A 27,742-nucleotide genomic window follows, 5' to 3' on the forward strand; every position below is an offset into this window, starting at 1 on the left:
CTAATCGCCATCAATCAACGAATTTCCCCAATTTAAATTTTGTCTTTATGATGGAAACACAAAAAATCCGGTTCGAAGGGACCATACAGATCTCCTGATTTATCATTTTTAATTTATTATTTTCTGAGAATATCTCATAATGGATTGTGTACAAGACTAAATCATCTATAAACACATCATCATCAATTTTTTTATACCTGGTTCGCTTTTGCGATTTACAGCATGACCTTTGAACCTGATTCGTGCTTACATTTATCCGATAACGATTTGGAAGGCGCTCTTAAAGCTCTAGAAGGTCAAGTCGAGCTAGATCCTCAAGAAGTAGCCATTATCAAATATACTCCGAGCGCTGAGGATCCTCATGGACCTTACGCAGACGAGATTTACTATCCTACACTTTCCAAAGAAGAACTACGTCAAAAAATTTTAGCACCCAATGCAATAGATTGTGAGTATTTTTTTGTTAATAATGAATTTGTTTTACTAAAGTTTAGCAAACAAAAATCGAAATTAGTCAGTTAAATTATTGGTACATTAAAACATTCCAGATATTGGTTTGTTTATTCGTATTTTGATATTTATTTAAATTTTTTTGGGGGGGAATAGTTTGAATTTCGTTTAAATACGACATATAAAGATGAGAGTATGTTGAATTCAAATAGAATGACGAGGAAGAATACAAATACACGGAATATTTGTTGAAAAGACAATGACGTAAACTGAGCACAAACCTACATGTACAAGCCATCCGACCTCATCTTAAAGATGTCAGCACTCATACATATAAAATATATTTGTGCATATTTTGAGAGATTCTCACTAGAATAGCAACCATTTTGGACGCTTACACGTTTGACAATCGCATAAGACGGTTTCATCTGCAGGAAAAATGATGGTGACCATTTTTTGGAATAGTTTTGCCATTGCGCTTCGAATTGGTTGACCACTCACCGTATTCATCAGATTTGGCCGCAAATATAAACATCCATTTTGAGAAGAAAAAACTGCAACTATTATTTGGAATAATTAAGAAGGCCGTAAAAGTGTATGATTGTTGAAAAAAATTACTTGTTTCTTCACTATTCTCTATTTAATACATGGATAAATATTGGACAAACGATTGAGACAATATGGGTTGACAAAACCATCACAAGATGTTTTATTGACAGTTTTTAGAGCACCAATAGTAAAAGTATAACAAAATTAATGAATAATCGCCTAGGTGAAGGTATTCCCCTTTTGGAATCATCGAAAACCTCCACTAGAGGGTGAGGCTTTGGTTGCTCAGTTGTTGGGGATTAATTACATTTTATACATAGAGAAATATTACGCCTTACCCGCCCCCACGTTTTCAAACTGTTGGAAAAACAGTTTTTTAAACATATTTTGATATATAAGGGTATAAAAGTTTCAATATTCCTATCTCCCAGCAGGCTAGAACCACGCCCTAATTTTATTTTTAAATAGCGAAGCGGGTGATGATGTGATACTTCATTTCGAAGATTAGAAAATTAAATGTATACATACACCTTGTGTCCTTTTTGTGGTGTGTATCAATCCCCATTGTCTGTTTATCCTATTCATTTATCAATTATCATTCTACATAAAGTATCCTTATTTTTTTCTTTCCAATTGTACTTAGATCATCTTCTACTTCTTTTAAGTACTTTGATTTGGGACTTCTCCTTGATCTTTTACATCCTGGATCCCACGGTAACATAGACTATGTCTAGTTTTCACTTTCTGCATTCAGACATTCTGTATTTGGAGACATTATGAACAGTCGCTACAAAAAATTTGAATTTTTGAAACTGCACTTCCTTATGCATATATTCAATTTATGATTTTCAGTGGATTTACCAGATCCATATGCAGATTATCTACCTGTAAAGAGAACATGGATACCACAAATGAAACGCACATCCGCACAACCCCAACTTCATCCAAGAATGGTTATACCCGACAATCGACAACAAAGACGGAACGTTATTCAGTATTTACAAGAATACGACAACAATCTACCGATGAAACAAACAACAAAATTTCCCCAAACACCTTTATCAGTAGAGGTAAAAAATTTGTGTACTCGGATATTCTCAGAGGATTTTTGTTTATATATTTGAATAAATTTCTTTAATTTCTTATTTCTTAGACCTTTAGATATGTTTATGTTTCGAAATCTTCTTGATTTTAGGTCTCTTCTGTTTCAAAATTGTGTAAAAAACTAATTTTGAAACAGAAGAGACCTAAAATCAAGAAGATTTAGAAACATAAATATCTTTGAGTATTGAACAATATGTTTATAATTAAATTAAATTTGATTCGTTACAGGACATGCGCGATATGTACCCAATAATAAAATTCTTGAATGATTTACATTTGACACCTAAACAAATATCACAGCTGCTCAAACCCAAGAATTACGATAAACTGGAAGCTTTGATAGAGCGTTTCAACAATAAACATACTATCGAAGTACAAGATCTCCTTAGAAAAGAACTAGAAGCCGAGAAAGCAATGGACGACGATGAAATACCTTCTGGAAATTTTAATCTTCGTAAAAACTACCGAACAGGATGGAATGATTTCCCGGAACCTAGAATTTACTACGATGAAAACGAAGAAGATCACGAAACTTCTGAATACGGAAGTGGATACCCGGAACATTCGGAAATATTCAGAGAAAGACATATGGAAAATAGTGATAGTTACGATGGGATTAGTGATACTGAAAGGAGTCCTAAAGTTTATTCAGAAGGAGGAGTTGTATGGTCAGAGCCTGTTGATCTGAAAGGTAGGAACATTCATTTTTTTATAACTGTTGGGTGTTGCTACGTTTAGGAGGTGATTGTCGTTATAAAATTGTGGTAGTTCTTTTCTATAACAAAATTTCCTGAGCATATTCCTTCGAAGGTATCAATCCTACTGGAGATGACGATTCTTATAAAAATAATAATTAGACAATTTTCAAATTAATGCTCATATTTTACCATTTTTTCCACATACCTAATTTAGAATGCAGGACTCGAGTTTCTTTACAAAATCCTCCATTACACTGTCTAGTATTTCTACAGAGATAGCAGCAATATTTTTTCAATTGTTTCATGCTTCTGCTAGTCCATAGTTTGTGGTTTTTGGCTATAGACTTACATCTCAAGATACTGTCATAGTAAAAAATCACATACTGATAAGTCAGAAGACCTGGAAGGCCAAAGGGTGACTTGATCTGATCAGCTAACATGCGTCTATGACCTGGGAATTTTTCGTCTTTCTCAATACTGGTTTCATACCAATGTATCGTACTGAATTAACAATAGTAACTGTGACCCCTTTTTTCGAAAAAATAAGGTCAAATGTCAACAGAATCACAAACAAACTAGACTGGTTAATAGGTGCCTTAGTTTTTTCGAGGACATGGTAATTTCTTGGTTTATGTTCCACGTAATGTGTGTCATTAACAATAAATTGTTTGGTCCAAAAGTTTTCTTGATATAAAACTATAGAAACTAGCGGAAATGGGGAAACTTACAATATAATAATAGTAGTGTCTACCAATCTGCTCTCGTAAGTTTAAGAAAAAAAGCCATTCTCGTTAACTTATAGGGATGACAACCCCCCAAAAGGGTTTAATCCTCTTAGTTTTGTCTCTTGAATTTAAATGTTTGTTCAAAATCTGTAAAACACAGCTGTATGTCTCCGTCTTCACTTGTTGCTTTTTGCATCTGTTCCTTTAGTTGCCCTAAATTGCACTCAATTCTTTTATAGATCATCTATTCTAGTATACATCTTGCTTACTTACTCATGGGATTCCCCTATAGTTGTTACAGTTTCTTTTTTTTTGTACAGGGTCCTACACGACGAGCTGAATCGATATGTATATGGGAAAGTACTGCGACTAGTGTTCTGAAAATTTTCTTGCATAGGTTTTCCGAAATGTTCGTTTCAGCTAAAATAATTTCAGTTTTCTGAAACTTCCAGTTATACCGGAAATGGACCCAAACTTCGTTATTTTAAACGGAATGCTATGGTTTTCATTGAATTTTTGGAATCTACGCAAAATTTCAATATAACTTTATACAAGGCATAGTATCTCTAAAGTCCACCATTTTTTATTTATTTCACATTTTCGAAATTCTTAGACACTCCACTAAAAAAATTATAATTATAAGTTTAAGTGAGTCAGGTACAATATTTTTGGGATTTGGACAAATGGCACTTACAGCTTTCAAAATCTGTGAAAACCTTGACAAAAACTTACATAGGGTGTCCAGAAAATGGTGCCGAAATTCGCTATATGAAAATTTCGAAAACTTAATTTTTTCAAATAGCAACCCCAATTCTTCTCTTTACCATTGGATTCTACGCTTTAAATTAAGTAGAATTCGTTAGTAAATTCATATATCTCAAATTAAAGGTTTTTTTAGAAACTTGATAAAACTGAAATTCTCATGGTTTTTAATTGTCGATTGTCTGGAGTGACCAAAAAAAAGGTTAACGTATCAACAAACAAACAAACAATGAAAACAGCTTGACGTTTAAGCGTTAGCTTTTTTTGGTCGCTCCAGACAACTGACAATTAAAAATCACGAAGATTTCTTTATTTCTTTTTGAAGTTTCTACAAAAACCGTTAATTTGAGATGAATGAATTTACTAACGAAATCTACTTAATTTAAAGCGTAATATCCAATGGTAAAGAGGAAAATAGGGGTTGCCATTTGAAAAAATTAAGTTTTCGAAGTTTTTAGATAGCAAAATTCGGCACCATTTTCTAAACACCCTATATAAATTTTTGTCAAGGTTTTCATAGATTTTGAAAGCTATAAGTGTTATTTGTCCAAATCTCAAAAATATTAGACGTGACTCACTTAAACTTAGAATTATAATTTTTTTAGTGGAGGGCTGTATGTGTCCAAAAATTTCGAAAATGTGAAATAAATAAAAAATGGTGGACTTTAGGCATACTATGCCTTGTATAAAGTTATATTGAAATTTCGCGTAGATTCCGAAAATTTAATAAAAACCATAGTATTCCGTTTAGAATAACGAAGTTTTGGTCCACTTCCGGTATAACCGGAATTTTCAGAAAACTCAAATTTTCAGAACACGCAGTACTTTCCTATATACATATCGGTTCAGCTCGTCTTGAAGGACCCTCTATATTAGTGTAATTATTCCAACTGCCAATCTTCTTATTTGTCATATATTTTGTTCTTTCTGAATTGCATTTCCATTGTATCGGTCACTATGTCATTATTTGATCTTTCTTAGTGTCAGTTTCTGTACTTTCTTTTGTATTTTGTACTCATTTCATCTTTTGTTTGGGTTTCTGCTACTTCTGCTTGCTCTTCAATCTCTTCGTTTACCACATCATTAATATCCTATCTTTTTAAAAGATCTGTTAAATATTGCCTCTATCTTTTTTGCTATTATATGTCGCTTTATATCTTTTATGTTGATGGTGAATTCTTATTTATTATTATTTGTTTATATTGGCTCCTATAAATAATTTTAGATTTGCTTTGTATACGTTTGACATCTTCTATCCAAATTCTCTCCATGACTTCTGCTTTAGTTCCTTGACTAATCTTTCAACTTCTAGTCTCTTCTTTTTTGTAGTCATGAGGGTGTATGTGTGAAATTGATTTGTAATTTGAGCCACTATTTTAAAACCGAAAAATTTTCTAAGAAATTCAAGCTATACTTTTTAAGTTTGGAAAGATTCTGGATCATTATAGAAAATCAAACTCGGTTTGAAGCAATTCTAATTAGTGATCGTATTTTAGATGATAATCCCCAGGATAGAATTTTCGAAAACGATTTGAATAAACTACTACAGAAATATAATTTGGCCTTTAAGAGACCAGAAAGACTAGATGTTAAAAAACCAGGACCTCCATTTGATAATCTTATAGCTGAAACCACAGATTACAAACGTGAGTATTTTTGACAGGAAATAATTTTTATTATTTTTATAATAATATTATGATTTTTTGTTTGTTTTTCTTTTTAGCTGAGTATCCATCACATACTGAGCCCGCTGCTGCAATTCTCCCTTCTATGATGAAAAAGGAACCTCGAAATATCCATCCACATTCTGATAAAGAAAAATCGAATCGATACAATTTGGACTACGTGTACGTTACTTTTAAGAACCGTTTATCATCTTGGAGGCAGGGGGAGAATATTATTAGAAATATTTCTAATATAATGAAACTGGATTCTAGAGTATTTGCAGATGGAAGGTAAGTAACAATTGTTTCCAGTGTGTCATTCATATACTATACAGGGTGTCCCACGACGAGTTAAAACTATCTGTGTATGGCAAAATACTTATAGTAAAATCATGAAAATTTTTACGTTTGAGTTTTCGGATACGATCTTTTTAACTAAAATATTTTCAAAGATGGACTGTAACTTTGTTATTTTAAATGAAACACTCTGTATATTAATACATTTTTGGAATCTACGTAAAATTTTAGTATACTTTTGTCCGAAAACCTTTTTCGAATAAAGCATACTTTTTGAGTTATTAATTTTATTGTAAAAAATTTGACCGTTGCCCTCATAAATTATTTTTTTACGAGGACATCCTTAAAGATACAAAAATGGTTTCTTTTCGGTTGCTTTTAGCAAGGTCAGATGTATTTGAATCTATGCTGAAAAATTTTTATTTTAATACAGTGTATGTATAAAAAGTGTTAAAAGTTTAACTTCATAAATATCAAATTTCTTTATTTAATATCTGGTTAACGGTAAGGCCTAGGTGTAGGAAAATATACATGAATATTTGCCTTATTTTTTATTCCTGAATGCATTAAAATGAAAAAAACCGGGTGGTTCTATTAAAAAAATAAAGAAATTTTATATTAATGAAGTTGAACTTTGAACACTTTTTGTACACACCCCGTATAAAATGAAAAATTTTTCAACATAGATTTAAATACGTCTGACCTTGCTAAAAGCAACGAAAAAGAAACCATTTTCATATCTTTAAGGATGTGGCAACGGTCAAATTTTTTACAATAAAATTAATAACTCAAAAAGAATGCATTTTTCGAAAAAAAGCTTTTAGACAAAAGTATACTAAAATTTTACATAGATTTCAAAAATTTAATAATATACAGGGTGTTCTAGGTAAAATAACAAAGTTACAGTCGACTTTAGCTAGAACCGGAAGTCGGTTATATTTGCAAATATTTTAGTTAAAAAGATCGTATCCGAAAACCCAAACGTAGAAATTTTCATGATTTTACTATAAGTATTTTGCCATATACAGATAGCTTTAACTCGTCGTGGGACACCCCGTATATATAGAAATGTGAGAGGTCCCCGACACTACCACACGATCAGCGGATTCCAAATAGCAATAAACAATATTAACATAGTCAGCGGATACCAAAAAACGTATCAAATAAATATAAGTTCATTGCAATAAATTCAGGTTCATTGTTTTATTACTGTTCATTGTTAAAATATTTGTCTGTAAAGTTATTTTCTGTAGAAATTATAAATCGTAATTGTAAATAAAATATTTTTTAAAACATTTCTATCAGTACTGCAGACCTTTGAAGCCCTTGATTTATTTTTATTTTCTCATCGTTTTCAAACTGCTTGTAAAATTCTTCTTCACAGTTTGCGACTCTGGAATTTTGTACTCCACTTCGGTTCTACTTCTCTAGGCTCTATTTCTCCAATATTTGTATTCAATCATTTTCTCTTTTTCTTTCTTTCTTCTTCTAACTCCTTCTCCTTCTTGAATGACCCATTTCCCGGCATTCTTTTAGTATGCCCTTTTTCACTCTTATGAGATTTTATGGAACTTGTTACTGATAGGTATTTACAATGACTATTTAGTTCTTGGTGATTTCTTCTTCTCCAAATTCGTTAATTTATTTTGATTTTCTCCTTATATTTTCCTCAACACCTTCCCTTTCCATATAACCAGTTTTGTGTGACGGTGATTTCGGTTCAACTTCTCTAATATCTTCCAACACCATATCCAAACATTTTTTCTTCATCCTTCCTATTATTATTTTACCTCCTTCCCCTTTTCACTCACCTATCTCTTAGCATCCTTATAGTATGTCCAAACCAAATCATTATTTTGAGCTTTTATGAAACTTGTCACTGATGGGTATTTAGAATGACTCTGCAGGTCTTGGTTGATTTTTCTTGTCCAAAATCGTTAATTTGTGTTTATTTTCCCCAAAGATTTTTCTCAACACCTTCCCTATATCTATAACCAATTTTGTTGCTTCTTATTTCACTCTCATATATTACTGTTGGTGGTATATTTGGGTTGCTTTGCATAACTGTGATTTCGGTTCTACTTCTCTACTCCAACATCGCATCCAACCAATTTATCTTCGTCTTCTCTCTTCTTCTTTTATCTACTTTCCCTTTTTCAATTATCCTTTTTGTATCATTTTAGTATGTCTCAACCATCTCATTCTTTTGAGTTTTTATCGAAGGTTATTTATATCGTTATTGATTATTTCTTCTTCTCCAAAGTCCTGCATTTGTTTGTGTTTCCAAAAAATATGTCTTCTGGTTTTACATAAGACGAGAGAGGTTGGGAAAAACTTTAATTTGATTTATGGAGGTTTGTAACAAGCAAAAAATTTTGAACTCAAACATACAAAGATTTTTTTCTGAAGCAACGTTGTTAAAATGTTTTATATCAATGATGGTGAACCATAAAGAGATTGTCTATTGGCTTATTCTATTTTGATTATCTGATTCTAGTTTTCATTTTGTTCAGAGCTAGTGATTTATATCGAGATAAAAGGCGTTCTAGAAAAATGTATTATGCCCCAAAAATGTATCTAATGATGCCAGAGGTAGGAAAACCATACACCAAACAACTCACAAACCAACTGACAGTAGTATACTTACAAATACAGTGAAAAATAGATTTATTGAAACCAACTTGCAGTTACATGGATTGCTACTTCGACCGAAGAAGTAACAAAAAATCTAAAAGGACTTACGTTGAAGTAACATAGTGCCATTTTAATTTCTAATTCTGTGGGCAGCTTTAACGTCGCGGACGCGTGGCAGAATGCAACGTTTTCGTCACATGTTTTTAGCGCACAATACACTCAATAACAAAATGGATTCCGAGGGGGCTGTTTGCAAACTTTGTACGCGACATAGTGTCCGCGCTCGCAATCCGCTTGGCCCTAAGACATGAAGACACACGCTTAAGATTATCAGTGACACCTGAAGAGAAGCAAGTAATTACTGTAAGGTGTATTTTTAACATTAAATAAGTACACAGAAGATGTTTAAGTAATTTTACTTCGTTAATATTATTGAGTTGGCGTTTGTAGGCGACAGTACAAAATGGCGTCCACGCTGCTATTCGAAGCCCTAATATAATCGGTATGGTGTGAAAATACTTTTCGATTTTTAAGAATAATTGATTTTAATGTATCAATGGGAATTTTTAAGAATTGAATTCAAGAAATCGAATTTAAATTGACGTTAGTCCTTATGGACGTTTTGCCATTTTTGCCAGAGTGAACAGGGATAGCAGTTCATGTGACAAATAAATTTATCAACGATTGAATAATTTTATTCCATAAAACTATTCAATTCTATGTGGTAACGCGTATTTAACTAGTAGGTATAATGATAAAAGTTTTAATTTCTATTTTTAGAACTCTTGCTTACTCCGTATCTTTCAAAGTACTTCCTAACAGCCGAGGCTTGAACATTAATCAAGTGATAAGGCAGATAGAAGCTATCAAAGACAAACTCCACGAAATGGCAGGTGTGGAAATTATATCAATCGGTATTGGAAATAAGGTAAAATGTAAAATTATAACAATATAATACTTTGTTTAATTGAAAAAATGATAAAATTCAGCACTTTCAATAAACTTTCATCTGCTGAATGGCTTAAATAGAAAAAATAAGTTATATTATCTTACTACAGATGCTAAAAGGTTTCTTAAACCAAATTCAATGTGGAAAGCATCCGACATTATATATTACTACCAGACCCGGCAAACGTTGTTTTGCCATATAAATTATTTCTACAAATAACTAACACTATGAGTGTGTGTGGGGTGATAATTATAATTGGAATAGGAATGAATCAATAAGCAAGCCGTGCAATAGGTGGTGTTTCCATTAGTAGCACTTCTCCTGATGAGCAGCACATCCCAACTGACTCATTTTTAAATTTAAATGCACGACAATGCGAGCACTCTTTATCCAAAGTACGTATGACAGCTTTGGAATGAGCATAATAACATTAAACTCATACTGGAATGCTAATTAAACGAATTAATCTGATGCAAATACTCGAAATTTACGTTGATCAATTGCTCTACGTCTGTTGACTACGAATCTCTTCATTCTAATTGTCTTTATTGATTTCGTTGCTCTAGTGCCTCTTGCAACTGTTCCATTCTCTTAAGTACATTTGCATTTATTGGATTTGTTTGCCTGTATCTTGAGTGACTCTAGATTTGATTGGTCGACACCTCAAAATGGCCCCCTTGCGTCTTGCTGGCATTGATGACTATACATAGAGCATATAAATGAACAACAGTGACTTAATATTGTATCCGTTCGCTTATTACGGACACGTACACATTTCTGTTTTTATTTAATACTATTTCCAAAAAATAAGGTACAGGATGTACAGGTACGGTAATGGCCGTTGTTGCAGGAAGCTCACAACGCGTGTTTATTTACAAGGGATCACTTAATTAACTGAAATTAGAAACTATCTTTATTAGTTATTAATAAATTGTAAATAAATAGTTATTGCACTGGAAATTAAATGATAAATTTATGATGAGAGGAAAATTAATATGAAAGTTGAACAGAATAATTAAAATAATACGTAAAACAGTCACTACTATGATCGATTCACAAATTAAACCAAAAAAAATGTCGAAAACTGTATAGTGGCTTCGTTTTTAATCCCTACTCCGCAATGTTTGCTGAATGGGAGGTGACAACGGTAGATACCTGGCGGGGATAACTGATTGATTGATAGTTGATCACTTATCGACTGGTGAGGGTGGAAGATCAATTTAAATTGAAGAATAAATATAATTAAAAGACATTGTAATTATAAACACTGAAGTTATCGTACTTTCATTATTATATTCGATTGCCATCTTGCAACCCTATTGCGGATCTGTGGATAAAATAAAACATGGATGAATAAATGGTTTATAATTAACAAATAAAAAATAACGGATTGTAGAAGGGTGAAAATTTAGGGTTGTAAGTATGCTATTAAAAATTAAAAAAAATGTTAGTGGACAACACTTACCACTTAGGGGTATGAAAATAGATAGTAGCCGATTTTTAGACCTACTGAATATGGTCAAGCCACTTCGGAGGAGTATGGTGACTAAAATTGTGACACGAGTATTTTATATATAAAATATTATTCCTCCTATTTCCATTCGTTTTCTTTCTATATAATTTTCTATTCATTTTCTGTGTTACCATCTTTAATCTCGAACCTTGCTCTTTTTGAAATACTTTTTTTTTATTCTTTTATTTCAGTTTAACGTGCCTCGACATCGCTGATCATTGGCATACAAAAACAATCATAAGATACATAAGTTACATAAAGGACTGTTACGAAATCTATTACAATACGTAAATTATTTATATTTTCTCATGTCTTTAAGAAACTCCACGATTTTCCTCATTTCCGTCGGACAGTTAAGTGTCTTCTCGAGGTTGGTTTGATATGAAATTACTGATATGCGGTAGAATAAAAATATTCTCTGGTGTCGGTGAGGATGTGCTTAACAGACACAGGAACTTGACAACTTTGGCAGACTTTCTGACGACATCAAATAGCCGTAAGTTTTGTGTGGTTGATGCGAAGTCTTCTTAATGTCACAGCTTCTCTACTATCCAAAAAGTTTAAACACAAGTGAGAAGTGGATGTTATGTAATGCTGTAGTACATAAATCGCGACAAGATTTTTGAATGAGGTTTTTGAAGTTAGTCTCCAGATCATTGGCAAGCTGAACTGGGATTTCAGGAGGATTCTTTGTGGCTTCTTTGGCGATCTGATCATTCGTTTCCAGCGATTCCAGTGTGCGATGGACTATTATATCAAAACAATGAGAGTTTGGTAGATGTCGTGAATATTTTGGGCTATTGGATGGACGTTGAATATGGTTGCAATTGACTGTATGGATGAAAGAGATTCAGTACGTATGCCAAAATGTTTATAGGGACGAGATATAAATTTGAAAGCTTGAAGGATACTTGAAGGTAACCGAAAAGAACTTATGAGTTCATGGTTTGTAGTGACTGCACAACTGACACCGGATTCAGCTTTGGAGGCATCCGTATAGAGAATTAGGAGCCAGGTTTTCAACCTTCGTAGGGTTCTAAACGATCTCTCCCCAGTAGCAGTAGTGGATGGGTAAGCACTGAATATTAACAGTGCGTGCCTTGTTGCAGGAAAAAAACATTAGTTTTCTCCAAAACTGCAGCCACTTCAATGACCTTTAATTCGTCTTCGGCTAAATTCTTGTTCTTCCACATATTGTACCACAAATCTAATTTTGTAGAGACAGCACCCAACTCATAAAATACCATGAAAGATTCTGCATTATTTTAGAAATCTTTTGAAGCCATTCTGAGCATGCTTGAAGGATGAAGATAAGTTAAAGCAAAAGCAGGTGTATTTTCGTCAGAGAATTTTATTTAATCAAACACTTCTTCTCATCCAATTCTGGTGTGAGACAATTCTGGTGTGCACCAATGCATAGATCGAAAACGATTTTAATATACACTCAGCACTATGTCAATTTTTCAAACAGCTTTGTTTTTTGCTGATGTATTATAAAGACAAATGACACGCAAATAATATTATTTATCAGAGCTTATTAATTGATTTTAAAGTGTTCATAAAAGCAACCAAACGACCACAACAACAAACAAAATATATAAAACAGACAACAAAAATATATGCAGAGCAGAAAGATATGTATATTTTAGATTTAATTTTTTGTTTATTAAATTATGTTTGTTTGATGGGTCATTTTGGGCTTCCAACTGCTGTACGTATACACAGACAGTTCCTAAAGGAGTGCGTTTTTTGTCCTACTCCTTCGCGGAACCTTTAATAGGCAGGATATTGCCAGAGTGATATTTCTATGGCTTGTTCGAAGAATCTACAGTTGTCATCCTCTGCCATGTCTATCATCTCAAGGTGGGTCAATTACCTGTCAGAAGACCGACCACCTGCTGCTCAGACTTCTTAGCTGATATGTTTATGAATCTCTTGGATCCCCTTAGACCTGGAGTGTTTATTTTTCTGACATCTCTTTAGTAAACATAAACTATTATGATTTTTATTTGGCTAAATACCTTCTTAATACAATTTCATTGGTATTGTAGAATATATTTCGTGTTGAATTAACAAAAAATTTCAGTATATGAAATTATCATTTTTAGGACAACGAAGTAGAAAGTATTGTCTCATTAGCGTACGACCAAAGTCAATTTTACATAATCATATTTTTGGTATGTGGCATTTTGGGCGCACTGATAATTGCGTCCGCCTTATTGATTTTCATTCGAAGACACGTTAAATTGAGAGAAAAACTACAGGGATTATCCAAACCTGATACGGAAGCTAGTAAAGATTATCAAGATCTATGTAGAGCCAGAATGGCGACAAAAGGACAAACTGCAACTGATACTGTTCACGGAAGAATTACGTCTTTATCTAAAGAATCCGAACAGAGTCCTTCCAGTAGATCTAGTACCTCTTCTTGGAGCGAAGAGCCAGCTTTACATAACATGGATATATCGACAGGTATGTTTTTTATTTTTCATTCGATTTTTCATATGATGAAATTGAAATTTCAAAAAAAAAGGATCCAAAATTATTAGATACCTAATTAAATATATACAGATACAGAATAATTTGTGTAGTAGGTAATAAAGTTCCGGGAATATGGTTTTAACTCGAAAACTGACAACACTGCCTCACTTCGTTCACATCTGTATAATAAATAGACTTCTTTTCAAGTTTTATTTCAAGCTTAATGTCGATAGCACGTTTGCTTTGTACTTTGTGTATATTTTTTTTAACAAATTGTTTTTGTGGCAAAAATCATTGACTCACGTTATAAGCAACTTGTAGAGTTTCAATTTTCAGTGAAATCTGACGAAACAATTGTCAGAAATCCTTCATAAGATACATTTAATGTATAAAAATCAATGTATGTTAAAAACATATGTATCTGAATACAAGGAACGAATAAATAGAAGATGATCCACACCAAGGAACTTCCACTATCACGCCAAAGTCGATGATTTGTGCAAGCTGATCAATCCTCAAGATGTTACAAAGGAATTTTAATATTTGAAAGTTCCTCTAACCAAAATTTTTTACCGTCGAACATAAACAAATACGAATAACAAGAATTTGTACCGCCATATGTCAAGGAATCATTGAATATAAGACCACGCCACCGTTCAATGTCAATGAGCGTCTTGGAGCGACTGTGGGCCAGCAACAGATTAAATATTACGCCAGTACAAGGCACCGGCTTATTTTTCTTTAATTCCTCAAGATTTTTTGGCAAAAAAGGCATTTCAACAAGACTCCACCCATCTTTCAGATCCGATATTGATCTTCTATGACTTTCTTGAAGATGTTGAAGAAGCTGTATACCATGGTGTAATAGAAACAAGGTGTGTTCTCTCCGTAGACCAATTTTCGACCTGTTCTGCGCACTACCAAATCGCCACCATATTACCATGCAATCATAATATTGTTATTTTGAAAATAATAACCTGGAAAAGAGTCGCGCAGAGTTATATACTTGCGGATTTTTATTGTAAATCTTACAGACAGCATAGAATAGTAGTAATAGTCGATATGACGTAGAAAAATAGATGTAGATCTCCAAAAAAATAACCAAAATCTGTCTGCATAATTTGTACACTAACACATTTAATTTGTCCATTTCATTTACTTTATTTTAAATTATTCAGTTCAAACTCAAATTTTATATTTTCTTAATTCAAACATTGATTGACATGAAAAAAAAAAACAAACAACGATAAATGAATGTAATTGCGTCATAATTTCTAATATGGTGGTGTTTTTTTCATTGGTCGTGCGCAAGAACACATCATGCTGTATACGTGGTTTTAAATTGGTTCGCTTCAGACGATTACCAGGTATGCTTTGAATATTAAGAGCAATCTTGAAATTTTGATGTAATTTAAAGTTTTGTGAGAAACTTGCAAATTATTTAGTAAAATCTGATAAAAAATTAACAGAAATACTTCACAAAATACACATCAGTGTATATTAACAACTTACGTATCTGTGTAGAACGATGGTCCACAGGACGGAGATCCTCTTATCACTCGTACCAACGCGAATGTCGATAATTTGTGATCAGTCCTCAGAATGTTACATGAGGATTTGAACATGTGCAAAATTTGCTTTAACTAAAGGTTTTCATCCACGATTAATAACAAATGTAAAAGCAAAGATTTGTTATGGCATTTCACTGGAGATGGCATCGTTTTTTGTCAATATGTTCCTCTGGTACAAATTGAGACGTGTTAGTGTCTTGAAGCATCTGATGCTAGACGCACTGGCTTATTCGCCATTAATTCTGCAAGATTTTTTGACAGAAAAGTATTGCAACATGCATCTTATAGGACCGAAATTGCACTAACGAATTTTTTTATTCCACAAGATGAAGACAAACCTCATAGGAGCTCATCGTTGTAGAGGATGTCAAAGAAGCTGTAAACGTGCTTTACCAAGGATGCTTTGAATCATATGATCAACATACGAAACTTATTTGCGTTTTTTTTCTTGATAAATTTATGGAAATTACTGCATCACCTCGTATATTAAGTATGAAATGAACACAGCAAACAATTTAATCAATTCTGGACACCACAATAAGAATATTTTCTGCATGAGTTTTTTCAACGATTTAAAATAATATCTTCCAAGTAATTATTTCATTATCTTGTTGTTATATAAGAGGATGGTCCCATAAGTACCCGGTCTAACCTAGAGATGGCTGTAGTTGTTCGGAAAAAACCACTGTATTAGAAATTACACAATCTAGCATATGTTTCAAGTTTGACAACCATCAATAGTGAACGTTTTCAGTGAATTTGTAAACATGGATCAACGAAGACCAAAATCTCAGTGGTCGACTAAATGAGGTGACTATTCCAGAAATGTGAAAAAAAAATCCACAAAGTGGTACTGGATGATCGTCGACTGAAAGTGCCCCAAATAGCAGACATAGTAAGCATTTCAAAAAGTGCGGTGCATCGCATATTAACTGAAAATTTGGACATGAGAAAGCTGTGCGCAATATGGGTACCGCGTTCAATCACAATGGAACAGAAACAGCGTCGTTGAGATGTTTCAATCGAGTGTTTGGCAATGTTTCACAGAAATAAAGCGCCGTTTCATAATCATGGATGAAATATGGGTCAATCACTTCACACCCGAATCAAAAGAATAATCAAAACAATGGATTGAAAAAAGAGAACCGGCTCCGAAGAATGCAAAGACCGTTCCATCCGCAATCAAGGTCAAGGCGTCGGATGTTTGGAATGCGCGTGGGATAATTTTCATTGACTATCTTGGAAAAAGAAAAACTATCAACGACGAGGATTATTCGAAGTTATTACAACGTTTTAGCGAAGAAATCGAGCAAAAACCATCGCATTTGGCTAAGAAGAATGTGTTGTTTCATCAAGACAATACACCAAGTCAAACATCCGTTTTTGCAATAACTAATATTAGTGAATTACAGTAGGAATTCCTAACTCGTGCACCTTATTCGCCAGATTTAACCCTCTCGGATAATTTTCTGTTCCCCAAATGGTTTGGTGGTCAAAGATTTTCTAACAATCAATAAGTGAAGTCGACTATTATTTTGAAGAGCTTGACGATTCTTATTATAAAAAAGATATCGAACTTATTAAACATCGCTGGGAAAAGTGTATGAAGCTAAAAGATGAAAATTTCGACACTGTGAGTTGTAGTAAAAATGTATGTTTCCAGGTCATATGGTTTTAAGTTATATGGAAGATCATCTTAAGAACAAAGATCGTTTAGAACAAGAATGGGTAGCTCTGTGTGCTTACGTCGCCGAACCTTGCGAAATGACGGTAGCAACGAAAAAAGATAACAAGGAGAAAAATCGCTACCAGGAAGTCGTCCCTTATGATCATGCTCGAGTCGTTTTAAACGAATTAACTAACGCTAACGCTTCCGATTATATTAACGCATCTAGTATAACTGACCACGATCCTAGGAACCCCGCTTACATCGCTACTCAAGGACCTCTACCGCTTACAGCCCCGGATTTCTGGCAGCTGATATGGGAACAAGGCGCCGTGGTAATCGTCATGCTAACTAGGTAAATGAAATGAAGTGAATTTTGTGTTGATAACCTCTAATTTTGACTATTCCAGATTGACTGAAGGTGGTAATGCTATGTGTCATCGTTATTGGCCTGAAGAAGGTTCCGAATTGTATCACATCTACGAGGTGCATCTGGTTAGCGAACATATATGGTGTGATGATTATTTGGTTCGATCTTTCTACTTGAAAAATATTCGAACGGGAGAAACGAGAACAGTGACCCAGTTTCACTTTTTATCTTGGCCTGAATCCGGAATACCTGCATCGACTAAAGCACTACTAGAGTTCAGGTGAGATCTTTTTATTATACAGTACTGATATTTCCATTTCGGTTTGGTTTACAAAAAGATTTCTTTACTATGAACTATGAACTTTCTTTTTTATTATTATATATTATTTTTCAGATATTGAAAGATTTTTTATATCTATCTTTTGCATTGTAGTAGCACAAATTTCGACGATCATGGTCATCTTCAGATAATTCTTGTACTAGCTTTGTCAGTGGCGAATTCAAAGATCGGCCGCCTGTAGTCTATTAATTTTCTACCGCCTCTACTTATCTTCAAAGTTCAATACATTGGTTTACAGTTATTCAAAATACATTTTTTATTAAAAAAAATATGAATTTTATAATCTGTAAGCCTTGATTATTTTCCCTGCGAAGACATTGTTTTTAGCCAATTTAAATCATGTACTTACTACTTTCAAAGTAAGTAAAGCATTTCTTGACTTCAACAGTAACCATCACTCAATAAGCCGTGTGACTAACTAAGAAAAAATCGATTTTATTCATCAAGTAATACAATCAATGCCGTGCTTGTAGAAGGATTTATCTTTTGCGTCAAAATAAGATTCAATTTCAGCAATTGCTTCTTCATTTGAGTTGATTGAGTAGCCAGTAGTCACTCGGGGCCAGATCTGGATCATATGGTAGATAAGGAAGCAAGTTATTCGTTAAATTTAACCATCGTTGCCATAATCTTGTGAATCGGTGAAACAATTGTTTTTTCTTCGACATATGAAGCAGTTTTTCCTTTATTTTTGCATTTAAAAGATCCAACAACTCTATGCAGTATTCTCTTTTGGACATAGTCGATAAACAATATTCCATGCGCATCCCAAAATACTCAAGCCATAACTTTCCCAGCTGATTGTTGTGCCCTTAGACACTTCGGACATGGTTCACCAGCTGCAGTCCACTGAGATGACTATCGTTTTGATTCTTGAGTGAAATGATGGATCCATGTTTCATCTATTGTCGACTCACAAAAATTTTACACAAAGTCTTTTGAAACTTGGTAATTCATAAACATCATATGGATTTGACAATTGCAGCGGTATCCGTGTGTCAGTCACACGACTTATTGAGTGATATTAAATAGTTCTTCACTCTTGTCAAGCAAAAAAAGCTTCTATCAAAATGAACAATACGAAGTAAAAGATAGAAAGTAGCTTTGAAAGTGTACGCATTCCTGAACTAATTCTGATTCAAAAACAATTTTATAAGAGATAAGTATTTAAAGCCAAAATCCTTATATATCTCTTGCCGTTTTGCTAAATCGGATATGAGACAAAAAGAAACGTATTAACTCCAAATTAATCACCAACAGCCAAAATAAAAAAAAAATCATTTTTGGGCAAAATTGCCACCCTTTGAAATTTGCCACCCTAGGCTACAGCCTACTGAGCTTGTTGGTAAATCCACCTCTGAACGTCGCTTTATAGGGATGAAATTTTGTAATGCAGTTTATCGTTTTCCTCGTTTTATGATCACGAATTGTTTTTTCTTTTCTGTTCGATGACCATAGCTCATTTTTAAGCTCTATAAAACTTGTAGTCTACGGTTCCTAGCAAGTTGGGAATCGGATCTTACATTAACCAGTGACACTATTCATATAAAATAGACACGAGCTTTATCCGACTGATATCTTGTCAGCTGGAAGAGAATTTTGATTCTTCATAATTCGATGTTATGTCGTTTAAAATAACTACTCAAAAAACAAGAAAATTCTTTTGTTTCCTATACACACCTCCTAGCAATACCCGCTACAGCAGATAAAATCCAAACGTGGATACTGTTAACGTTTGGTGGTTTCATTGTTCATCACGTTAGTTAGTTGAATTTCTTCAACAGAACTGACGATTAGGGGCGGAAATCTGAAGATTTTGCCATCAGTCAAGAAGTGACCCAATATATCAATGAACCAACTAGACCTGTATTAATAATAGACCCTGATCTGTCATGTACCACTCGTAATATCAGATCACAAACTAATTACAGCAACTAGAAATCCAAACTCAGGATCCACCTAGACCACATAAAGTGCAGCATTATAGATAGGCTAAATTAAAGGATTTTAACGATTTCCTTGGACAGTTAAGAGCAGAGAAGAATCTGTCTTTCCGATACTACCAAGGCAGATGTCCTTTCGAGCTGTCCAACATAATCCTATCTAGAGCAGTATCTACAAAATCCACTCGTTAGACAGATATTCACCTGCAAAAGCTCAGAGCATCAATTTATTGGGATTCATTCCTTTGGAGTAGTGGAATCAGTTACCAAGGCACGTATTTCTCGAATACTACAACATACAGAAGTTCAGGATTAATATACACAGGCTTCTTTATAAGGCAGGCACCATTCGAACTACTCAAATATTTAGTGGTTAGACTTCATTAAAGTTTTGGTTTGTCTGATGACTAAAAGTTTTGTTTGGATATAGAGTGTATTTTTAATAAGAATACTTTCTATTTGCAGGAGAAAAGTCAACAAATCTTACCGGGGTCGTTCTTGTCCAATCGTGGTTCACTGCAGCGATGGAGCCGGTAGAACAGGCACCTATTGTCTGATCGATATGGTTCTAAGTAGAATGGCGAAAGGCGCAAAAGAAATCGACATCGCTGCGACTCTTGAGCACCTCCGTGACCAACGACCGAAAATGGTAGCTACTAAACAACAATTCGAATTTGTACTTACAGCGGTTGCCGAAGAAGTGCACGCCATTTTGAAAGCGTTACCGCCACAACCCAATCCGGCCTCGATACCAGAAAAAGAAAAATAAACTAGGGCAGCAATACAATCTTTAATTTTTCGGTTCCCGGAATTTTGAATGTCCGCTGATATATTTTATGACGATTTAAATATTATTTACGCCTATAAATTTCTTTATTTAATTTCATCGTTATTGTTGACATTCGGGTTTAAAAAAACAACTACATATCTCATTTATCTACTGAAACTAGAATTATATTTTTATTGATAAATTATATTCTTCGGAATGTAGTTTGGCCCACAATATTGCAAATGCTTGGAGAAATAATGAACCAATCGACATTTCCTTGATGTTGAAGTATTTATTTTTATATAGTTTTAATCATAAAAAAAATGTAGTTTCTATCTTTTAATCTGACACGTTATAAGCGCCTCTCGAACTGTTATTTTTGAGTCCAGCCTCCCAAGAATATAAATTCGATATGGTGCTTAATGTTGACGCTTACGAACAGAGTATATTGAAAATATTTATAAATATATATATATATATATATTCCAGACTGATGACAAATTTTTTGGGATAACTTGAACGAGAATGTATCAGTTTTTGTCAGACAGGGAGATGGAAAAGACTGATACGAGTTAGTTCCATCTTTCTAACGATAGTATATAACTAAATTAAACAAAAAAATGTTCTATGCTATATTTATCAGGTCTATTTTGTCAAAACATGTTATTAATGTGAATTATAAATGTACTGATTCAAGAAAATTAGATTATTAGTGTAATGTTAGCATGTGTATGTATACAGCATACTAGTTGTTATTATTTCTTTTCTTTTCATCCCTTTCCTTATACCTGATCCTAGGATTACGAAAGCAAGCATACATTTCGGTAAGTACGAGGGCCGCTTTATTTCCAACCTCCGATCGCTCCGTGTAGACACTCCGCCTTTGTTGACATTAAGGCGTCAGTCGGCGTTGCACTACAGCCACGTAAACATGTCCGTCTTTATTGATACTCCCGCCAAGTGTAAATTGCGAAGTTTTGACAGGCTCAAGACCATAGTACTGCAGGAATCTGTCGGAGAGTGTGTATGGGGAAAACTTCATGAGTTATGGTGTTGTGCGTGAATGGCGTCGAAAGTTAATGGATGGTCGTAATGATGTGCATGATAAAGGGGGCCAAGGACGCAAATCTGTCGTTTCAGATGACCTGGTGCAACGAGTTGACAGAAAGGTTAAAGAAAACCTCTGATTCAACATTACTGCTTTGCGTACGGAATATCCAGAAGTTTCAAGGTCTGTTTTGTACTCTACTTTAATTAATTGGCGGCAACTTTTTATTGTTTCGTATGAACTTGTCTTCTATTTATAGTCTATCGGAGGTTGTAAAAAACCGGCCATCGAACCCTCAAGATGTTGGAAGTTAAAACATTTTATTTCATCGCTTCAAATTTTGCCTACCCTATATAAAAATATAAAGCACCTGGGTGGAATATGGTCACCTTAAGGTTAGATTTTATGTTATGTCATTCTATAATTATTATAAATATTTTTTTATTTTTAAAAAAAAAGGGGAATTAGTCATATTTCCATAATCTGTAACTACTGTTTTATTTAACTTCTGTGCTCTATCAGGATTGAGGTTATGTGCCTTTCGATATTTCTATGAGGCCTCAGGAATCCTCTCAGCCAATCGCGAGCGATCATTACTCCTTAGGATTCCACGTTTAAATTATTTTGATTGCAGACGCATATACGTAATAATTTTTGCGTTAATGTGTATTCTAGAAACAAGAGCGGACAACAAAAGAACTAAAAACATCATTCGAACAACAGAAATGGAAATACTAAGAGACAGAAAGAGAAACGCAGACATAAGACACGAATGCGAGGTGGAAGACATAGTAAGATTAGGACGTAAACGTGGAAGAACACGTGGACAGGATGACCAGAGAAAGATTAGCAAAGATCGCACGAGACGATATACCAGGGACACGACGACCTTAAGGAAGACCTCCAAAAAGATGGATGGATTCATGGACATCAACATCTCAAGGATGACAAATTGGAAACTACAAGTCTAACGCCTCTACAATACGTTGTAGAAGAAGGAGGTATCCTAGGTAGCATAAGCGTATAATAGTCCTTTCCTGTTCAAAGTTTAAATTTTTTTCTTGGTTCTCCTTTAAATATCGTCTCAAAGTTCGACGTGGTATTTTATAATATTTGCGACCCCGTATATTTCCATCACCCTTCTCTTAACTGCTAGTTTCATATAATCTTTCGTCCATTTTGTGTGGGTAGAAATCAAAACTATTTTATTTAATAACTTCAAGTATAAATACTAATGGTAAAGAAACTGTTTATGAAACTTGGGTAATTATCTAGATTAGGTTACACACACCCCTCCGATTTCGTTAAAATATTAGAATGTTATAAAGAAAATTACGCTGAACAAGAATATATTAAAATATTTTGATAAAGACTTAAAGAAAAGTCGAAACGTCAAAATTTATCTTTCTTTTAAAAATTATCAAAAAACTAAAATTTTAAGGAAATCGGAGGGGTGTAACCTAATCTAGATAATTACCAAAACTTGTTTTTCAAGACAATAAATAATTTTCAATTTTGCATACTGTGAATACGGCCATATTTATCGTTAATCTACATTTTGTTCTGATTACGATATTCACAAATCACATTGAACTTTTGAAATGTTTGAAACTAAACATCAAAGTACAATTAATTGCTCTACACCACAAGAATGTTAATAAATTGGATGGATCTCTGGAAACTGTGAAAATACAAAAAAAAACTTAGTTTTATAAACTCGACATGCTTTTCGGTCTCCTAAATCATGTGCGAATGACCGCTGCGCGCGAGGGGAGTCTGGTATGCCGTTCGGATACAAGCCTCAGTTTTATTTATAGCAATACTGGAAATTAGCCATTTTGATCGACCCAGGTACCTTAGTAATGGTAAAACTACAGTCTGTAATTGTCATAAAATATTTAAATTTTTGATTCATCGATGTAACAACAAATTCGACTAATAATTGTCTATTTGATTCCGTTCGTTATTCAAAATATTCCAATGATGTAAAGTGGAAGTGAGACACTACTTTCTGAGTTTCCTGCCCACAACAACTTAATCGGGCGAACGTAACCTCCAAACCATTACTTTCAGTACATTCTTCCTTTCTAATTCTATCAAATACTCTTTGCACAGCCGCGAGGAATATTCAAGATCGTTATTATGGGAAAATATACTACATCTAATATTTTTATAGCCATTTTCCTTTAAATTTGTTTCAATTTGTACCAGTTCTCCAGCCGCCCTACCTTCATAACATTCGCAAACCATGACCAAGCCTCCACCGTGTTTTACAGTCGGAATTACACAATGATTGAACCTCCGTTATTTCTTTGACCTGCAACCTTCTAATTTTATTTTTGCATCTTCGAAAAAGTTTCTTTACACCAACTTTTCCAAAAAGACCCCTTTTCTTTTTTTATTTCTCTCCTTTTCACTGTAGAAGTACTCAAAAAAGGCAGATCCCTAAATTCATTGATCTGAGCTGCTATCTCCGGGCCCGTGAGTCGTCGATCAAATGGCGGGTTTACACCCTACGACAAATTGAACGACAAATCGTCGTTAACAAGTTGTAACGATTTGTCGAATATCGCATGTCCGTTTACACGTACCGACTTTTCATTCAAGTCATTCAGTATTTTCTCCTGTGTGAGGTGAATTGTGAAGTGCTTTCCAGCAATGGAGGAATTACTGTTATGGTATATGTACATAACTTGCCTTGCAACAAGTGTGAAGAGGAAAAGAAAACCAAGAAGTAAGTGGAGTCGTCATTGGCTACTAAAGAAGAGGTTATCTCATATGGAATTGTTAAAAGAATTGAGTAATGAACCTGCTGATTACAGGAACTACTTGAGGATGACAGAGGATACTTACCAAGAATTATTGTGTTTGGTTTCTCCTTTGATTGAAAGACAAAGCACCGTAATGAGAAATCCCATATCTCCACACGAAAGACTTAGTGCTACATTACGATTCCTTGCAACTGGAAGAACTTACAAAGACTTGGAATTCACAACCCTTATTTCTAAACCATCGCTCTGCAAAATAATACCTGAAACGTGCAAGGTAATATACATGGTATTGAAAAAATTCATTAAGGTAAGAGAAAACTTAAATTTATTTCCAATTTTTAAGTAGATACAGTAAAAAATTGTCACTACAATATTAAAAAAGTAAACATGTTTCATTGTAGTTTGAACATTATATTAAAGAGAAAAGAAACTCAACCATGAAATGGTTAAACATTTAGTAAAATGGAAAAAATCCCTTGCTTAATTTGTGTTAGGATTGAATGAGTTAACATAATATTTGACACTGTTTTCACTGGTGTAGCTCGACTGTTCCCTTTTATATACTGTTCTAAATGAGTTGATTTTTTTGACAACTGTAGATCTGTCTGCTTTTGGGTCGATCTCTTGATATTTTTTCACTAACTCGGCGTAGGCTAAGTCCTTCTTGTTTCTGTCAGAATAATCCTTGCTTTTGGTTTGCCACAAGCATGTAGAGTTTCGGTACAAATCAATGAACTCTAACAGGAACTCCCGAGAGGCTTGACGTAGGTCCGACATTTCACCGAAGCAAACTTATAATAAAAACTGATTAACAACAAAAACTTTCACTCAAAACCAGAAAATACAAAATTTACTACACTGTCTAGATGGCTTCACAACGGCAGAACTGAGGTACTTCGCTCCAAAAATAGAACTGAGGAGACCGATTTGACGTTACCGTTTACAGGTTCTGACTTGTCGATGAAGCCCTCCGACTTGTCGTTGCAAACCCGAGAAGTTTGTGGAAATTCTCAGACAAGTCGTAACGACTAGCGGTTTACACACACCGACTTGCATGCAACGACTTATCGCTCAGACAAGTTGTTACGATTTATCGTAACGTGTAAACCCGCCTTAATATATTTATCTTCAGCGGTTTTGGTTTTTGGAGGCCAACGTTTTCTACCGCTAAAGGTCCTGCATTCTTCACATTGTAAGCCACGGTACGTCGAGATACTTTTAATTCGGCGGCAACCTGTGCCTAGACTATGAAAACCCGCGATTATGGCACGAGTTTCAACATAGGTTTTATCCGTTTTAAGACTTACAAGTCTGAATTTGCGAAAACAATTCGTTTAAAAACTTCACAAAAAGATATCTTGGTCCAAAATGTTCGGTGCCATTTTGGAACCATCAGTGTACCATTTAATGACATTTCTGTTCATTTCTAATTTTTCTTTGATCCCATTGACTCCTACAGTTTAGTTTTGATGTAACTTTTTCTCAAAACTGAACTTTTCCGGTATTTCATCGAAAACGTTTTTGATCATTTTTGCCTATTTATTCCTGATGACTTCTCTTTTAGCCATTTTAAAAGAGGTTTTTCCACCACGCTTTCCAATAAAACATTGAAATGTTAAGAATACTTAGAATCACTTCTGGTACAGCTGTTGGACTTGCAACTATGCAAGCCAATCTTAGTATCTTTCGGAGATTGATGCTAGTGATGTTGAAGGCAGCTCTAGTACTCCAGACCACTGCCCCATACGTTGGTCTCCTCAAATAAAGAGGAAAATAGATGGAAGAAAATATCCTCCTGATGTGGGTTCTTCATCCAAAAAATTTTCGAAAATAAAATCGTGATTATTTGGGAACTTGAAAACGTCAAAAGAAAAAATGGTTATATGTAAAACATTGTGTTGATAAAGTTATAATGAATTTAACTTTTTTCATTTTTTACTATGATAAAATTAAAGAAAAATTTGGTTTTTTATAATTATTTGGTTTTACCTATGAAATATGATAAAGGGTTCAACAGTCGTTGTTTTTTGTCTTACCCACATACTAAATTAATTGGAAATGTAAAAAATAGTATCAAACGTACAAATTCATTTTTCTTGATAAAATTACGTGAATTTTATGTTGAAATTTGTTTTCTGAAGTACCGACTTAATATTCAAAATCAAAAATTTCCATGTTGACTATACGATCTTGTGATTTGGTGATACCCCAAAATATGCTTGAAATCGAATTTTAATTGATAATTAACTTTGAATTAAAAAAAACTGACAACGAATAGAGATTTTTTTACGTCAGATCTTATCAAGTACACCAAGATTTCATCATTTTCAATACCGCTTCGTTAATCAACAACATTTTTTTTCTTTTATATAACTCGAATACCGGGCAAAAATTAATTTTTGCACATATGAATAGGGCTAAGAAATATATCAACTCAATTCCATAAAACCATAAAAAAATGCTCCTACTCGTTCGAAGATGAATTAAGAATCGCGAACATGAAATCGATCGCGGTATTGGTGTTTTGGTTGTCTATCTCGTAGGAGAATAATCAAATTTCACATATTGAAATTTTATATATCCAGCATTGACAAATTATGTCCATTTCGTATTTTTCAATCATTTACTCACATGAAAAACTATTTGCTTGAAAAATTACCTGCATTTAAATCTACCAAAAGTTCAAAGAGATCAAAATTGGTCATCCGAATTCTTCAATACAGCTCTGATTTTCCTGAAAATTTAGAATTAATCTCAACTTACTCTCCATATCAAGATATACATGGTTGCAAAGTGTGCAAATTGTTTTTAAGGGGTGAAAACCACCTCTTATCGAAAAACACCAATATGTGATAGTTTTTCCTACTTTTTTTCAATTCAAATGTTTTTCGTTTATGCAGCATAAATATCTTAACATATTGTATAATGGAAAATTAAATTTTTTGAGGTATCAACCCTTAAAAATCTTTAAAAACTACCCTTTTATTGAAAATATTCACATTCAAATTATTTGGTTATCAATGTTTATTCTTCAACCCTTAAAAACTACCCCTTTGCACTCATTAGATTTATTTTTATTTCATTGACTGCAAATTAGATTTTGCATTCTTTTTGGTATTAAAGTTTCCTGTCTCTACTTGAAGTAATTTTTAATTGTCTATACCCTGTCAACCCTTAAGACCACCCCTTTGATGAAAAATGAAATTTTTAAAAAATCTCGTTTCTAGCTGCTATATACTGATATATATACAGGCAACTTAGCATCACAGAAAAAATCCGTGCGCCAAAATTTGAAACTTTTTCATTTACAAAATAAAATTCAAATTCTTATTTTTTAAGCTATCACATCCTACAAAAAACCATTTTAAAGGTAATTTTCAGGGCTACAAGTCAATGTATGATAGAAGGGCTTGAGACCCTCCACATTTTATTAATAAA

The 27,742-nt window shown here is 33.7% G+C and overlaps 1 protein-coding gene across 1 annotated transcript in view; it reads left to right on the plus strand.

The window, feature by feature from the left end:
* Positions 1-21,228, plus strand: part of LOC130446699 (receptor-type tyrosine-protein phosphatase N2) — a 37,529-nt gene extending 16,301 nt beyond the window's left edge. The window contains exons 6-15 of the mRNA XM_056783087.1: positions 222-448; positions 1,852-2,069; positions 2,332-2,794; positions 5,785-5,934; positions 6,012-6,243; positions 9,664-9,811; positions 13,454-13,817; positions 17,061-17,418; positions 17,474-17,713; positions 20,182-21,228. Of these exons, the coding sequence (XP_056639065.1) occupies positions 222-448; positions 1,852-2,069; positions 2,332-2,794; positions 5,785-5,934; positions 6,012-6,243; positions 9,664-9,811; positions 13,454-13,817; positions 17,061-17,418; positions 17,474-17,713; positions 20,182-20,485 (2,704 nt within the window). The 3' untranslated portion in view covers positions 20,486-21,228. The remainder of the gene's footprint in view (positions 1-221; positions 449-1,851; positions 2,070-2,331; positions 2,795-5,784; positions 5,935-6,011; positions 6,244-9,663; positions 9,812-13,453; positions 13,818-17,060; positions 17,419-17,473; positions 17,714-20,181) is intronic.
* The last annotated feature ends 6,514 nt before the right edge of the window (positions 21,229-27,742 follow it).

This window comes from Diorhabda sublineata, chromosome 7, assembly GCF_026230105.1.
Source record: "Diorhabda sublineata isolate icDioSubl1.1 chromosome 7, icDioSubl1.1, whole genome shotgun sequence".
In the NCBI taxonomy this organism is placed as follows: domain Eukaryota; kingdom Metazoa; phylum Arthropoda; class Insecta; order Coleoptera; family Chrysomelidae; genus Diorhabda; species Diorhabda sublineata.